At 39.0% G+C, this 18,345-nt stretch overlaps 1 protein-coding gene across 1 annotated transcript in view; it reads left to right on the forward strand.

Moving 5' to 3' along the window:
- drosha (drosha ribonuclease III) overlaps positions 1–18,345 on the forward strand; it is a 370,040-nt gene that overhangs the window by 27,068 nt on the left and 324,627 nt on the right. Inside the window, exon 13 of the mRNA XM_061921522.1 lies at positions 8,209–8,378. Within this exon, the coding sequence (XP_061777506.1) occupies positions 8,209–8,378 (170 nt within the window). The remainder of the gene's footprint in view (positions 1–8,208; positions 8,379–18,345) is intronic.

The raw sequence follows: 18,345 nt of genomic DNA on the forward strand, positions 1-18,345 counted from the left end.
TGTCAAGCTCTTATTTGTTGTAGTTTTGATGGTTATGGTTTACAGTTTTTCAATTCTAGCTGTAAGCCAGGGGTCACCAACGCAGTGGTGACCCAACGCGGCTACGGACCAAACGCGGCTACGGACCAGATGAGTCGCCCGCTGGCCTGTTCTAAAAATAGCTCAAATAGCAGCACTTACCAGTGAGCTGTCTCTATTTTTAAATTGTATTTATTTACCAGCAAGCTGGTCTCGCTTTGCTCGACATTTTTAATTCTAAGAGAGACAAAACTCAAAGAGAATTTGAAAGTCCAAGAAAATATTTTAAAAACTTGGTCTTAACTTGTTCAAATACATTCATTTATTTTTTTTTTTACTTTGCTTCTTATAACTTTCAGTAAGACAATTTTAGAGAAAAAATACAACCTTAAAAATGATTTTAGGATTTTTAAACACGTATACCTTTTTACCTTTTGAGTTCCTTCCTCTTCTTTCCTGATAATTTAAATCAATGTTCAAGTATTTTTTTTTTATTGTAAAGAATAATAAATACAATTTAATTTAGTCTTCATTTTAGCTTCTGTTTTTTCGACGAACAATATTTGTGAAATATTTTTTCAAACTTACTATGATTAAAATTTAAAAAAATTATTCCGGCAAATCTAACAAATCTGTAGAATCAAATTTAAATCTTATTTCAAAGTCTTTTGAATTTCCTTAAAAAATGTTGTTCTGGAAAATCTAGAAGAAATAATGATTTGTCTTTGTTAGAAATATAGCTTGGTCCAATTTGTTATATATTCTAACAAAGTGCAGATTGGATTTTAACCTATTTAAAACATGTCATCAAAATTCTAAAATTAATCTTAATCAGGAATAATTACTAATGTTCCATAAATTATTTTTTTCATTTGTTCAAAAAGATTCGAATTAGCTCTTTTTTCTCTTTATTTTTTCAGTTGAATTTTAAAGAGTCGAAATTGAAGATAAACTATGTTTCAAAATGTTCATTTTTTTCATGTTTTCTCCTCTTTTAAACCGTTCAATTAAGTGTTTTTTTTCATCATTTATTCTCGACAAAAAACCTTCCGTAAAAGAAAAAAAAATGTACGACAGAACTACAGACAGAAATATAATTTTTTTTATAAATATAGATTTATTTATTAAAGGTAAATTGAGCAAATTGGCTATTTCTGGCAATTTATTTAAGTGTGTATCAAACTGGTAGCCCTTCGCATTAATCAGTACCCAAGAAGTAGCTCTTGGTTTCAAAAAGGTTGGTGACCCCTGCTGTAAGCCATAATCATCAAAATTATATCTAGCGACTTGTCCAGGGTGTACCCCGCCTTCCGCCCGATTGTAGCTGAGATAGGCGCCAGCGCCCCCCGCGACCCCGAAAGGGAATAAGCGGTAGAAAATGGATGGGTGGGCTTGACATATCTTGAGTTGCAGGTTATGAACATATGTCATATTGTCACTTTGTAGATATAATTGCTGGTATAAATGAACCTTTGCAGGGTATTCAAATGTTGTTTTTTTTGATTGCATATAATTTATAAACAAAATTACATTTTCATAATAACCTTTTGTGTGTAGTCCATATAAGGTCCAGGTCGGTTTCAGTAACACACACCTTCATTTTTGTATAGGGAACACAACAACAGATGGCGTATATGTTGCAGTCGTTGCATATTCATAAACATAATTACATTTTAAAAATAAATATTTGAGGACTTCCCAGCTTTCTTTTTTTGTTTTTTGGCATCGTTTTTGACCATGAGAAAAAATACGGAATACATGTTTTAAAGAAAGTAATACTAAGTGAATATCTGTTTTTGGCCTTAAAAATAAACCTTTTACCGAGTACTATAATTAAATCGACTAAATCATGACTGTCAATGAACTCTCCTAAAATAACTGAAACCACATCAAGCTTCATAAACAAACCCATCCTTCAACACATTTTTTTCAACTTCCACCCAAAAAGAAGACACAATATGACAATACCAAAACAAATGCAGGGTGGATTCAGATTCCTGACAACAAAATTGGCACTCATCTGACTCGGTCATATTCCAAAGTTTTATTCAAAAGATTATTCAAATGTTTTAGTTATACCTGTAATGACAGTAATGGATTGGAGACAGCACTACACTGTTAGTATTCCTAGTGTACATAGAGTAGAGTAGTACAGTATTCATATAGATGTGCGCAGTTTGAAAGATTGCTTCTCCTTGCATGTTCTTGGGAAGGGAGCATTTCCTCTTTGTCACACTAGATGGCGCTGCTGCACTGCCATACTCTCCCCTAGCATGGTCGTTATGGCAGCATAGCCGCCTACCAGCTTCCCATCAATAAACAATTTCACTCCCTCTGCTCCCCCATTTAGCTGCTGGCCACTCATACTCATATATGCCTTTTCTTTTCTTTCTTCCTCTATTTTTTTTCCTACAAAATCACAAAAACGGTCCGGCGTTGTAGGCCGCGTGTGTGCGTGCATGCATCTATTAGTGTCCTAATGCATTCACAGTAGTGCATGCTCAGTGTGCATGTCCGTGTGCAAACACAGTAAATGGAGGTCAATCAATGTTGCATGAGTGTTTGTTAAAGCCCCTCTGCTTGACCCCATAGCTGGCCTTTGCATTTGTCCATTTTAACCTCGTTTGTGTGATCTGTTGCTGAATGTCCTTCCTGAAGAACGCCAACCTCGCCAGCACTTTGCTCCCGAACAAAGCAGCGGCAAAGTGTAAAAACCTATTTTACGTGGCTGCAGTGTCAAGGACGACTAGTAATGACGGCCGGCCTTGTTGATCTGTCAGCACTGGCGGGAATAATGGCACAAAACCTTGTAAAAACATGGGACCTCAGCAGGGGGGGGGGGTGCGTGTTCCTTTCGCCCCTACGTATACTTGCATATTTACTTGTTATTTTATCCAAAAAGAAGTGATGACAACCATAGAACAGGAACCTTACGTGGTCGAAATTATTGTACATCCATTGCCGTCCTGGCTGCTCAGCACAGTATGGCTGCAGGGACAGTGAGCAGTCAAGAATGTTACTTAAAACATTGCAACAGGTTTTATGTTAGTGACCCTATGATGCTAAAACGCACAATTTCCTAAAGGTAACATGATTTTGAACTCAAGTACTGTAGTTACTAGGGCTGTGAATCTTTGGGTGTCCCACGATTCGATTCAATATTGATTCTTGGGGTCACGATTCGATAATATAAATTTTTTTCGATTCGATTCTCGATTCAAAAACGATATTTTTCCGATTCAAAACGATTCCGTATTCATTCAATACATAGATTTCAGCAGGATCTACCCCAGTCTGAGACAAGCAGAGTAGTAGATTTTTAAAAAAGAACGACTTTTATATAATTGTAAAGGACAATGTTTTATCAACTGATTGCAATAATGTAAATTTGTTTTAGCTATTAAACGAACCAAAAATATGACTTATTTTATTTTTGTGAAAACATTGGACACAGTGTGTTGTCAAGCTTATGAGATGCGATGCAAGTGTAAGCCACTGTGACACTATTGTTCTTAATTTTTATTTTTATAAATGTCTAATGATAATGTCAACAAGGGATTTGTAATCACTGCTATGCTGAAATTATAACTAATATTGATACTATTGTTGATAATATACATTTTTTTTCACTACTTTTGGTTTGTTCTGGGTTGTGTTTGTGTCTCCTCGATTGCAGTTCTGAGTGTTAGTGGGTCAGGTTTGGTTTTGGAATTGGATTGCATTGTTATAGTTTTGCTGTGTATTGGTTTGTTGGATTGACAAATTAAAAATAAATGAAAGATAAAAAAAAAAAAAAGAGAATCGATTCTGAATCGCACAACGTATTCGATTCGATTCATATTCAAATCGATTTTTTCCCACTCCCCTAGTAGTTACTGTAGTTGCAATTACATTTATACCTCAACTTACAAGCTCAATTGGTATTGTAACACAGCTCTTAAGTGAAAACGCGTGTATCTCAAATTAGGGCTGGGCAATATATCGATATACACGATGTATTGCGTGTTTGTCGATATAGAAAATGACTATATCGTGATGTTCGAGTATATGTTCTCACGCAGTTGCTTTTAGCTCCGGGAATTACACTAGAGCATTGTTTTTTCAACCACTAGTGTGACGTGAGATACAGTCTGGTGTGCCGTGGGAGATTATGTAATTTCACCTAATTGGGTTGCACACCAGTAATTATAATTCGCAATTCATGTGCCGTTGTTGAGTATCTGTACAGCGCAGGTAGCTAATTGCTTTGTAGATTTCGGGAACAGGTCGTGTGAGACGACGGTGGTTTGTCGTGATAAAAACACGCAGACGACAGCGGGAGGCAGCGTGCAGGTAAAAATTTATCTAATGCTTAAACCAAAAATAAACAAAAGGCGAGTGCCCGCTAAGAAAAGGCCTTGACGCTTAGGCATGGCTATGCATAACCAAATTAAAACTGAACTGGCTACAAAGTAAACAAAAAAACAGAATGATGGACTACAGCAAAGACTTACTGTGTGTGGAGCAGCAGACGGCGTCCATATAGTACATCCGTACATGACATGACAATCAACAATGTCCCCAAAAAGAAGGACAGATAAAGACGTCTCCGGACAATTTAGTTTCAATTGCAAAAACAAAGCTGGGCCGGGGACTAGCGCTCAAGGAAGACATGAAACCATTACAGGGAAATACCAACAAAACAGGAAAAAAAACCACCAAAATAGGAGCGCAAGACAAGGACTAAGACAGCAAAATAGTGCAAATAAGTCAGGGTGTGATGTGACAGGTGGTGACAGTACACCTACTTTGAGACAAGAGCTATAGTGATGCATGCTTGCTCATATTCAACAATTGCCAGAACAACTTTTTTTTTGTCAATACGGCTGCTGAGTTTCGGTTTTTAATGATTTCTGCTGGTGGTGTGCCTTGGGATTTTTTCAATGAAAACAATGTGCCTTGGCTCGAAAAAAGTTGAAAAACACTGCACTAAAGCTGTTCTCGCCCGTTCCTGTCTCTGCTTCGCACAGACAGCAAGCGCACATTCTTATACGTATACGTCCTCGCGGAGCAGAGAGGTAGCAGCATGGGTAACGTTAAGTGTGATGCTAGCAGACCCCTGCGAGTGGCAATACGAGAGAAAGAAGGTGCGAATGAAGGAAGAATTAATTCCCAATAAAAACAGCAGGGGGTCCATCGTCTGGCGGTGGTTTAGCTTCAAGCGGGAAGATGTCGAACAGACAACCGTAATTTGTCAAGTGCGGGCCAAAAGCGTTGCTATAAAAAGTAGCATTACTGCTAAGATGTAGCATAATTTTAAAAGTCACCCGCTAGAGTATGAGTGCCTCCGCATGTCAACATCTCCGTTCGGTGCCACACCCACAAAATGCCGAGGCAAACATTTCCAGATCAACACCGTATGAAAAAAATAGTCAACAACAGAATTTAATAACGTCCGTAGTAACCTACCACATAGCGAAGGACGAACACTATTTTGATTTCCTATTATGCAGCTCATTTTTATTTGACACTTAAAATGTCTCTGACAACCTTGCACTTTCTCTTTTGGAAATGACATGAACGTTTGTGCCACTGCTTTAATAACTGTTTCATAAATACACTCTTGGTCAATTGACTTAGTTGTGATTTCCTTCTCTGCATGAACGTTTAAAATGAGCCTATATTAATGCAGTATGAAGCAGAATGTTTTAATGTAGACACATAGAATCATCATACTGCTGTGATTATATGCATCAAGTGTTCATTCAAGGCCAAGGCAAAAAATCGAGATATATATCGTGTACCGCAATATGGCCCAAAAAATATCGAGATATTTAAAAAAGGCCATATCGCCCAGCCTTATCTCAAAATCGTCTCCCATTAAAATGAATGTAAATCAAACTAATTGGTGCCTTGTTACCCAAAACAGTACAAAGTCTACATCTCTAACATGCTTTTTAAAAAGCAAAATGTCAGGGTTCAAACACTGATGGCATCTATTAAACAGGACAAGAAGCAAAGAATCAAACAGACAGAATTCAATTTGGCCCAGTGAGGCGAAACGTGGTCTTCTGTGCCCTTGTATAGTGTCATCAAGCTCTGCCAAAAAATTGCACGCCTCCTTCTTTTATTTGGATCTCCCCTGACCACATGGCTGCAGCTGCTTCCAAAGGGACGGGGTCGTAAACAACCATCACCTTTGATTACAAAGCAGTTCAAAAGAAAAGGTCGGTTCAAAAAAGAACACAAAAAGAGTTTTGTAAAAGAGTTAAAAAAAAGTTCCAAAAGAGTTCAAAAAGAGGTTTGTAAAATAGTTAAAAAAAGCGGTGCCTGGAGGGGAGTCAGGCACTGCTTCCTCTCCGCTTTGTAGTTCTTGGGTCACGACAATATCTTTCTGTTGATTACAATACATAAAAGAAACCGAAACACCTTTGTGTTGCTTCCCCCCCTACACAGTGGAGTTTTACAAGCCTTCTTCTTGGTAGGTTCAAAGACATGTTTTTGTTTCTCGGCGGGCACTCAATGTAACACAAATTTTTGGTGAGAACTTAGATAAAATTATTCTAACACAAAATAAACTTACAGAATTAATATTGTATGATAATTCAATGGAAAGTACTACTAACAACTAGATTAGTTTTGTGAAGTAAATGAATAATGATGTACAGCATTTACCTGGGAGAGTAGACTTCTACACTCTCTTTTCAGCTGCTTTCCATCAAACACGGCATCAGCAGCTTCCGTATTTTCATGGATAAATGTCTGCCGTTTAGATATTATGTCATTGCCTTAGCTGGCGTTCAACTCATCCTGTTTCAAATGGCGCCGACTAGCACTCGCCCATGTTTTTGATGATTTACATTTTTTTTTCATCTCATCTCAGGCACTTTTTTCCTTCACATGGTTGAAAAGTTACGTGCATCTCTTAACTATAAGCTAATGCTAATAAGTCAGAACAGGTGTTTTGGGTGCATCTTACGGGGTTCACCGTGACATTTGCTGCACCAAATAATGGGATTAGGGATGTATATCATACCGACATCAATATCGATATTCCTTATGGGTACCGGTGTTCATCGGTACTAATAGGTAATTGCTGTAAACAAAAATAGGAAACATGCATATTTTATTGTCACGAAAGGTTGTACACCACCAACATCATTTAACATGTCACAGCAGGGAAGTCTTTTATCAACCCCTTTCTTTTAAAGTCTGAAACAAGTCAACTGTGTGTGCAGTTGTTGTATCATTTTGTAAAGAGCACGCACATCCATCATTGTGTTTCTATTCCAATTACCCTCAGCTGGAAATATGTATGAATGGTAAATAATATACAGAGCAGAAACTGTTTGCATGATACATCAAATTAATCATATAAATCAATACAAATAATTATCCTGTAAGGTGGGTATGCATTTAATTAAGAAAGGTGTGTTTTAATGCCGCAGGCGTGAAGGAGTAATGGCGACTAAAGACCTGTCAGCGGATGCTATCTTGCTTCAGAGAAACTTTTTGGATTATTATATTACTTTTTTGAGTGGATTAACATTGCTCTGTTTATTACTCCGCTGCTTTAATGTCTTTCATGTCCTTTGATGTTTGAGGTTTCCCTCTTATTTTAAAAAATTCATTTCTTTATTTTTTCTTCCTCATGAAAAAGCGACGTTTTTGTCATGAAAAGGGGAGGTTTTTGTGGTTGGTGCACTAATTGTAAGTGTATGTTGTGTTTTTTATGTTGATTTAATAAAATAAAAATTATATATATATATATATATTTTTTTATTTTTTATTTTTATTTTTTTTTTATTTTATTTTATTTATTTATTTTTTTTTAAAATAAAAATGAATAAAACATTATTCTGCGGCCCGGTACTAATCGGGCCATGGCCCCCCGGTGGTTCGGGACCCATCCATCCATCCATTTTCTACCGCTTATTCCCTTTTGGGGTCGCGGGGGGCGCTGGCGCATACCACTGCTTTAAAACATTCCAGATGAGATGACGTCAAAAGTCAGAATTTAAATGAAGGGGGTGGACATCTTCACACAGGTAGTGACAGGAAGTGTTTTTTTTTTTTTTTTATGTCCGGCCTTAACCGAGCAGCAATGATGGCAGACCACACACACCCCTAATGTTGACACCCCCACACAAACTTACTGTAGGGCTTTATCTGAACGATCGTTATATTAAACTCTAACGTGTTTTTGTGCAGACGGGGGCAAGGAGGTGTTGTCCATGCACCAGGTGCTGCTCTACCTCCTGCGCAGCAGCAAGCCTCTGGTCCCCGAGGAGGAGATTGCCGACATGCTGCAGTGGGAGGAGCTGGCGTGGCAGAAGTATGCGGAGGAGTGCAAGGGCATGATCGTCACCAACCCGGGCTCGGTGAGTGAGGCCTTGGACCTCCTTTGTGTTTTTTTTTCTTTGTCAGGACAGGTGGAGGCGTTGTTGGTCCAAGGGCGTCCGCCGCCCCCTCCCTGCAACCTGGTGCACCTCTTGTCCTGTAAGCCTGTGACACCGGCGTGCTCACCTATTATCCCCAAGGGCGTTTGCTTTCCCCCTGCGCCGCCCCCCCCCCCCCTCCCTCCCTGCTTTAATGTCACCACGATGTGGGCTCACCTCCGTGTCGGGCCGAGCTTTGAGGGGGATGTACAGTAATTGTGTCCGGGTGAAGGTGACGCCCTGTCATCGCTAGCTAAAAGTGCTGCATACGAACAACCTTTGGCGAGGGTGACTTATTGAGTTCCCCCACCCCGCCCCCCGTGGCAGCTCTGGATAGTCGCTGCCAGGGTTGTCAGATAGGTGGGGGTTTTATCCCAGCACTCCACTCAAGATAAAAATCAGCCGAGTACACTCACTCTCCGAGTCTCTATGAAGACATCACTGCTGCGCGTATCCCAGTCAACACTTTTAACATTGATATGTAAAGTACACCAGGCTCAAGCTTACCGCTTTATTCTCTTCATTTCTTGTGTCATTGTCCAATTTTTTGCTAGACCTTACATAAACAATGACAGATCGATGCTATATTTATACAAACCCGTTTCCATATGAGTTGGGAAATTGTGTTAGATTTAAATATAAAAGGAATACAATGATTTGCAAATCATTTTCAACCCATATTCAGTTGAATGCACTACAAAGACAAGATATTTGATGTTCAAACTCATAAACTTTTTTTTTCTTGCAAATAGTAATAATCTTAGAATTTAACGGCTGCAACACGTGCCAAAGTAGTTGGGAAAGGGCATGTTCACCACTGTGTTACATCACCTTTTCTTTTAACAACACACAATAAACGTTTGGGAACTGAGGAAACTAATTGTTGAAGCTTTGAAAGTGGAATTCTTTCCCATTCTTGTTTTATGTTGAGCTTCAGTCGTTCAACAGTCCGGGGTCTCCGCTGTCGTATTTTACGCTTCATAATGCGCCACACATTTTCCATGGGAGACAGGTCTGGACTGCAGGCGGGCCAGGAAAGTACCCGCACTCTTTTTTTACGAAGCCACGCTGTTGTAACACGTGCTGAATGTGGCTTGGCATTGTCTTGCTGAAATAAGCAGGGGCGTCCATGAAAAAGACGGCGGTTAGATGGCAGCATATGTTGTTCCAAAACCTGTATGTACCTTTCAGCATTAATGGTGCCTTCACAGATGTGTAAGTTACCCATGCCTTGGGCACTAATGTACCCCCATACCATCACACATGCTGGCTTTTGAACTTTGTGTCGATAACAGTCTGGATAGTTCGCTTCTTCTTTGTTCTGGATGACACAATGTTGAACATTTCCAAAATAAATTTGAAATGTCGACTCGTCAGACCACAGAACACTTTTCCACTTTACATCAGTCCATCTTAGATGATCTCGGGCCAAGAGAAGCCGTTGTTGTTGATGAAAGGCTTTCACTTTGCATAGTAGAGCTTTAACTTGCACTTACAGATGTAGTGACCAACTGTATTTAGTGACAGTGGTTTTCTGAAGTGTTCCTGAGCCCATGTGGTGATATCCTTTAGAGATTGATGTCGGTTTTTGATACAGTGCCGTCTGATGGATCGAAGGTCACGGTCATTCAATGTTGGTTTCCGGCCATGCTGCTTACATGAAGTGATTTCTCCAGATTCTCTGAACCTTTTGATGATATTATGGACCGTAGATGTTGAAATCTCTAAATTTCTTGCAATTGCACTTTGAGAAACGTTGTTCTTAAACTGTTTGACTATTTGCTCACGCAGTTGTGGACAAAGGGGTGTACCTCGCCCCATCCTTTCTTGTGAAAGACTGAGCCTTTTTTGGGAAGCTGTTTTTATACCCAATCATGGCACCCACCTGTTCCCAATTAGCCTGCACACCTGTAGGATGTTCCACATAAGTGTTTGATGAGGATTCCTCAACTTTATCAGTATTTATTGCCACCTTTCCCAACTTCTTTGTCACGTGTTGCTGGCATCAAATTCTAAAGTTAATGATTATTTGCAAAAAAAAAAAAATGTTTATCAGTTTGAACATCAAATATGTTGTCTTTGTAGCATATTCAATTGAATATGGGTTGAAAATGATTCGCAAATCATTGTATTCCGTTTATATTTACATCGAACACAATTTCCCAACTCATATGGAAACGGGGTTTGTATGAGGGCTGGGCGGTTATATATTCGCGATCGTTGATTAAGTCCTACCACGCTGATCAGCTGTTAGCATATTTTCTCGATCGAACATGACGGAGATGTATGTTAGCAGTTACCGCAGTAGTGAACAGTAGGAAAGCAACGATGCTTGGTTTTATGCTGCACGGAACAATCCATCTTTATTGACCGTGATCCTCTGTGTGTGTGTGTGTGTGTGTGTGTGTGTGTGTGTGTGTGTGTGTGTGTTTGCATTATCGTTTGTTCCTGTGCGTGACCAACTCGTTCCACCGTTGCGAAAATCAGTCTCCTGACCACGTAATTAATGTTCAATGGTGTGCCTTGTCCTCCTCACACTGCTCTTAGTTGTAGTAAGCAAGCAAACAAAGGCTCCTAATTGTCTGCTGACATATGTAGTAACATATTGTCGTTTCTCATTCTGATAATTTGTCAAAATTATGAAGGCCAAGCGGTAGAAAATGATTATTAATCTACTTGTTCATTTACTGTTAATATCTGCTTACTTTGTCATGTTTCAACTACACTTCTGTTAAAATGTAATAATCCCTTATTCTTCTGTTGTTTGGATACTTTACATTAGTTTCGGATGATACCACAAATTTTGGTATCGATCCGATACCAAGTAGTTACAGGATCATACATTGGTCATAAAAAAAAATAAAAGATTTTGTGATTATAAAAAAAAAAAAAATATCGATGTAATAATTGTACTATCTACTAGATACACTCATTTATTTGGTATCATTACAGTGGTTGTCAGGTATAGATCCAACAACCACGGCGTTTGTTTACATTGTGGAGCGCCAACTTGGTAACAGTGACGCTGGTGAGCTATTGTATCCTCCAACGGTATGTAGTGAAGCATGTTTAGCTATTCCTCGTCCTGTTGGGATGATACTTGTAAGAAACTTTCTTTATTTGTCGCCATGAAAGCGAGGATTAGTGATTTAGAAGTAGCTAAAACACTTACCATGAATTGTTTAAGGTGGATCCCGACTTAAACAAGTTGAAAAACTTATTCGGTTGTTACCATTTAGTGGTCAATTGTACGGAATATGTACTGTACTGTGCAATCTAATAATAAAAGTTTCAATCAATCAATCAAATGGACGTTAGCCGCTAGTTAGCTAGCTATGTTGTAAAGCACCTCTGGCAGAGTGGCGTTTCAGTGTTATAGCTTCCCCTTTGTTATATTTTCTGCCAAAATGCATCCATTCTCCCTTTTCTTTCCACACACATGGTCTGTCAGCAAGTACTCTGTGATTATGCATTGCAGAACATGCTCCTTTGCTCCTAAAACCAGCAACGTCACAACGTGACTACGGCACGCTGTCATGCCCGTAAAAGTTAAAGTAGCAATGACTGTCACGCACACGCTAGGTGTGGCGAAATTATTCTCTGCATTTGACCCGTCACCCGTGATCACCCCCTGGGAGGTGAGGGGAGCAGTGGGCAGTAGCGGTGGCCGCGCCCTCAATAATTTTTGGTGATTTAACCCCCAACTCCAACCCTTGATTAAAAAAAGGAGGGAAGTGGTATTTTTTAGAGGCCGTATAGTACTTTTTATGATTCATTACTATTGCGGTACTTTACGAGTACCAGTGTACCGTACAACCCTAGTTTGTAAACATTATTTTACAGTGCCTCAAATTCAAGCTGCACTTTAATGTATTTTTGTTCAATACAAGATACACAATTTGGGTTTTAAAATCTCCAAAATATAGGTCACCGCTTGTTTGCCAAAGCACTGGGGAGAAGCACTGATGTATACATGTAGACAAAGAATACAAATATTAATTTAGCATTTGAAAGTGTTTTGTAAATGTTCACTTGAAATAAAAGTATTGTAGTATTCACTACAGCAATGAAACTTTGTACACTGCAGAATGTTTCTGATGACAAGCAAAAAATATTCCTTCAAAACCGCTCTAAAACAACAAATCCAGGCAACTTCAACACTTTACTAATACCCTCCTCCATTCACATACCATCTCCCCGGATTATAAACAAGTACTTCTAATGTATATACTTGTTCTTATGCTATCTGAACTCACTATGTTCTCTGCTGGCTGTACATATCCTACTAAGTCACACCTACACTGTTTCAATGTCCACATTTCTCTGTTGATGCAATTGTTGATGACTGAAGTTCTGATATGAACCAAAGCTCCTCATCCCACCCCCCGGATTGTAAATAATGTAAATAATTCAATGTACATACTATGATGATTAACTTGTGTGATGACTGTATTATGTTGATAGTATATATTTGTACCATGAATTAATTGATTAACGTGGACCCCGACTTAAACAAGTTGAAAAACTTTTTGGGGTGTTACCATTTAGTGGTCAATTGTACGGAATATGTACTGTACTGTGCAATGTAGTTATAAAAGTTTCAATCAATCAAAAAACACACAATAACTTTGAGAGGGAAGTTGTTCTCTTTATTCCCACAAACTGTACCGAAAAAGAAGCAAAACCATGACTCTAAAACCAGGTTTAAACCAGGTAGGTTACCTTAACAGTTGCACCTCTAGTAAACACAAATACAGATATGAACAAAATGACAGTTGTCAGTTGTTGGCATGTGTTACCTCAATCAAACTGGGTGGAAATGTCTTACAAGATACTGCAGTAAAACACGGTAGGGATGCTGTAGTCTGTATAATACTGTACGGTACAATCCGCTTTAAATTAAAAAAAAAAGATTAATCGAGATTGGATGAATGAGTCAATTGTGATAAATTGTTTTGCTGTGGTTGTCTCGTCTTGTCTCATAGTAACAGTGGTACTATTGTATAGGAGTTATTCTTGTGTTTTATTTGTACGGTATTGTTCTTGTATTGTTTATGTTAAATATGGAATGAGTGAGAGGGGTTGGTATATAATAAGCATCTGCTTCATCCAACCCCTTTTCAAGCCTTGCAGAAATGTCTCTGCCAAAATGTAAAAAAAAAAAGTGTGTTGTACTGTTCAGGTTTGAAATAAATACTTCAATTCAGGGCAGCACAGTGGTAGAGGGGTTAGTGCGTCTGCCGCACAATACAAAGGTCCTGAGTAGTCCTGGGTTCAATCCCGGGCTCGAGATCTATCTGTGTGGAGTTTGCATGTTCTCCCCGTGACTGCGTGGGTTCCCTCCAGGTACTGCGGCTTATTCCCACCTTCAAAGACATGCACCTGGGTCTAGGTTGATTGGCAACACTAAATTGCCCCTAGTGTGTGAATGTGAGTGTGAATGTTGTCTGTCTATTTGTGTTGACCCTGCGATGAGGTGGCAACTTGTCCAGGGTGTACCCTGCCTTCCACCCGATTGTAGCTGAAATAGGCACCAGCGACCCCAAAAGGGAATAAGCGGTAGAAAATGGATGGATGGATGGACTTCAATTCAATTCATATATCCACTGCAAAATATAACCACCCACTTGCACCTAAATGTCACTGTTTGAAGAAGAAAATATTTCAAACCCCCACTCTCCGCCGTGACTATAAATAGTATCATTTGTCTATAAAACTGTTCCAAGTACACCTCTGCATAACATTGTATCCTAAAAATGTAAGAAATAATATTAGATAAAGAATTATTGATCAATTTAGCCCCGAAAATTATTATGTCATGTCCCGCCTTCTCCCCGAATGCAGCTGAGATAGGCTCCAGCACCCCCCGCGACCCCGAAAGGGGCAAGTGGTAGAAAATGGATGGATTGATGTTTTTTAGCCTGTAAAAGAGAACATTTGAAGGTAAATTAAAAAAAAAAAAAAATAAAAAAAAAAAAAGGAATTCATTTTTCTACTATAAACATTTTGAACAGCAATTTGAACCATTTGATTCTGAAAAATTAAATAAAGTCAATGAATAATAATACATTCAAATTGATCAACAACATTAACTCAGGAGCACAATGTGTACAATATTTCAACCAACAAAACAAAAAAAAAAAACAGCATCGCACCACACGCTCCCAGGACTGGGTCAGACCAAAGTCTCCCAAAAGGCCATGTCCTAATACTTTTGTCCATATAAGATATTGCGGTCTCTCCTCGTGATTGTTGCATTGTCTTTTTTTACAAAGTTGCGGCAAATTTTGTGATGTTTTGAGTCTGTTTTTGTTTTTTTACATTGTATCAATGTTATTTGTAGTGATTTGATGAATTTGTAACCAATATTTTAAGTGTTCCTTTGAACCTTGAACTCAAAAAGCATAGGATGGGGAAAGTCTAAACAAAAATTGGAAAGCAATTACTGTATTGATGTTTTCCTTGTTTTGTACAACACAGACTTGAAAGTAGATGCGAAATGGCAGTAAATGCACATACTCAGAGCTCCTTGTCAAATGACTGTATTGTTTTAGTTATCCATCCATCCATTCATTTTTTTACCGCTTGTCCCTTTTGGGGTCGCGGGATGGTGCAGGTGACTTTCTCCGCTGCATTCGGGCGGAAGGGGTGTACACCCTGAACAAGTCGCCACTTCACCGCAGGGCCAACACAGAGACAGACAACATTCACACTCACATTCACACACTAGGGTCAATTTAGTGCTGCCAATCAACCTAGACCCAGGTGCATGTTTTTGGTGGTGGGAGGAAGCCGAGGGAACCCACACAGTCACGGGGAGAACATGCAAACTCCACACAGAAAGATCCCGAGCCCGGGATTGAACTCAGGCCTTCGTATTGTAAGGCACATGCACGAACCCCTGTTCAACCTTGCTGCCCTGTTTTAGTTAGTTTTAACTAATAATAGTTAGAATTAAGTATAATCACTGAAAAAAGGCTTCCATATCATTGGCTGTCTGCTCTGTTGTGCCACCAGTCGCAGTCATTCTCTGTGTATGTTGTGCGTTTGAAAAGTGTTTGTCCATCTTAAACATGAATTTACAGTATGTTCCAACACATTTACATTAGCACATTCATATTTGTTTTTAATGAGAGATGATGAAAAATTATCATCACACTTCAACATATCTGTCATATAAATGTTGCCTATTTTAAAAATATAGAAAATATGTTCCTAAAAGCTTAACAAATACGCATAAACTTGTAAGTAAAAATTTATATGTTACGTTACTTAGAAGGCTTAGCTTCTTAGGCAGGAACAGGAAGTAGGTCTAAGCTCTGTGCCGTTTGATCGACGAAGTGAAGTGAATTATATTTACATAACGCTTTTTCTCTAGTGACTCAAAGTGCTTTACATAGTGAAACCCAATATCTAAGTTACAATTAAACCAGTGTGGGTGGCACTGGGAGCAGGTGGGTAAAGTGTCTTGCCCAAGGACACAACGGAACTGACTAGGATGGCGTATGCAGGGATCGAACCTAGATCCCTCAAGTTGCTGGCACGGCCACTCTACCAACCGAGCAATACCGCCCCACCAAAAAGAGTAGATTTGTTGTTTGTTTATTTAAAGAGTAGATTTATTGTTACACTCTTGTTCCGGCTTCAACTACACAAGAAACAAACAAGTTTTTAATTAGACAGTTGATGTGTGCGTTTGAGCTTTGCTTAGAGAGAAATGTTATTGGTGAAAATGACACTGCGTGGGTTCCCTCCTCCCACTTCCAAAGACATGCACCTGGGGATAGGTTGATTGGCAACACTAAATTGGCCCTAGTGTGTGAATGTGAGTGTGAATGTTGTCTTATCTGTGTCGGTCCTGCGATGAGGTGGCGACTTGTCCAGGGTGTAAATGCCTTCCGCCTGAATGCCGCTGAGATAGGCTCTAGCACCCCCCGGAAATGGATGGATGGATGGACGGTGATTGGCCAAAATGGACAGGAAACATTGCATAAAGTCGCATAATTCGTGGGGATTGATTGAATTTGTGTATATTAGTGCGATTGCAACGTCAAATATACCTGGAGAGACTGTAGTGCAGTGGTCCTCAACCTTTTTGTATCCGCGGACCGGTCAACACTTAATAATTTGGCCCGCGGCCCGTGTGGGGGGGTCCTTTTATTTATTTATTTATTCTTCTTTGTCATGAAAAAGGGACGTTTTTGTCATGAAAACGGGAGTTTTTTGTGGTTGGTGCACTAATTGTAAGTGTATATTGTGTTTTTTAATGTTCCATCCATCCATTTTCTACCGCTTATTCCCTTTCGGGGTCGCTGGCGCCTATCTCAGCTACAATCGGGCGGAAGGCAGCGTACACCCTGGACAAGTCGCCACCTCATCGCAGGGCCAACACAGATAGACAGACAACATTCACACTCACATTCACACACTAGGGCCAATTTAGTGTTGCCAATCAACCTATCCCCAGGTGCATGTCTTTGGAAGTGGGAGGAAGCCGGAGTACCCGGAGGGAACCCACGCATTGTTTTTTAATGTTGATTTAATAAATAATTGTTTTTTATTTTTATTTTTTTAATTAAAAAATCTTCTGCGGCCCGGTACCAATCGGGCCACGGCCCGGTGGTTGGGGACCACTGCTGTAGTGTATTTTCTCCAAAAGGTATCATCTGGAAGGCAACAAACCTCAATAATACGGTATTTTTCGGACTATAAGTCTCAGTGTTTTTCATAGATTGGCCGGGGGTGCGACTCATAATCATGAGCGACTTATGTGTGAAATTATTAACACATTACCGTAAAATATCAAATAATATTATTTAGCTCATTCACCTAAGACAGTGGTTCTCAACCTTTTTTCAGTGATGTACCCACTGTGAACATTTCTTTAATTCAAGTACCCCCTAATGAGAGCAAAGCATTTTTGGTTGAAAAAAGGAGCTAAAGAAGTAAAATACAGCACTATGTCATCAGTTTCTGATTTATTAAATTGTATAACAGTGCAAAATATTGCTCATTTGTAGTGGTCTTTCTTGAAATATTTGGAAAAAAGATATACAAATAACTAAAAACTTGTTGAAAAATAAACAAGTGATTCAATTATAAATAAAGATTTTTACACATAGAAGTAATCATCTACTCAAAGTGCCCTCTTTGGGGATTGTAAGAGAGATCCATCTGGATTCATGAACTTAATCCTAAACATTTCTTCACAAAAAAAGAAATCTTTAACATCAATATTTATGGAGCATGTCCACAAAAAATCTAGCTGTCAACACTGAATATTGCATTGTTGCATTTTTTCAACAGTGTCTGAACTTACATTCATATTTTGTTGAAGTATTATTCAATAAATATATTTATAAAGGATTTTTGAATTGTTGCTATTTTTAGAATATTTTGAAAAAAATCTCACGTACCCCTTGGCATACCTTCAAGTACCCCCATTTGAGAACCACTGACATAAGAGACTAGACGTCTAAGTTTTCTTGGGATTTATCGATTAGGAGTGACAGATTGTTTGGTAAAGGTATAGCATGTGATCCGCCTCCGCTTGGGATGGTTTCCTACTGGCTCCGCTGTGAGCGGGACTCTCGCTGCTGTGTTGGATCCTCTTTGGACTGGACTCTCGCGACTGTAGTGGATCCAATATGGATTGAACTTTCACAGTATCATGTTAGACCCGCTCGACATCCATTGCTTTCGTGGGCCTACCGAGGATGTGATTTGTGAAGCCCTTTGAGACACTAGTGATTTAGGGATATATAAGTAAACATTGATTGATTGATTGATTGATGTTCTATATGTTATAGTTATTTGAATGAGTCTTACCATAATATATTACGTTAACATACCAGGCACCTTCAATCAATCAATCAATGTTTACTTAGATAGCCCTAAATCACTAGTGTCT

The sequence above is a fragment of the Nerophis ophidion genome, linkage group LG15 (genome assembly GCF_033978795.1).
Source record: "Nerophis ophidion isolate RoL-2023_Sa linkage group LG15, RoL_Noph_v1.0, whole genome shotgun sequence".
NCBI lineage: Eukaryota > Metazoa > Chordata > Actinopteri > Syngnathiformes > Syngnathidae > Nerophis > Nerophis ophidion.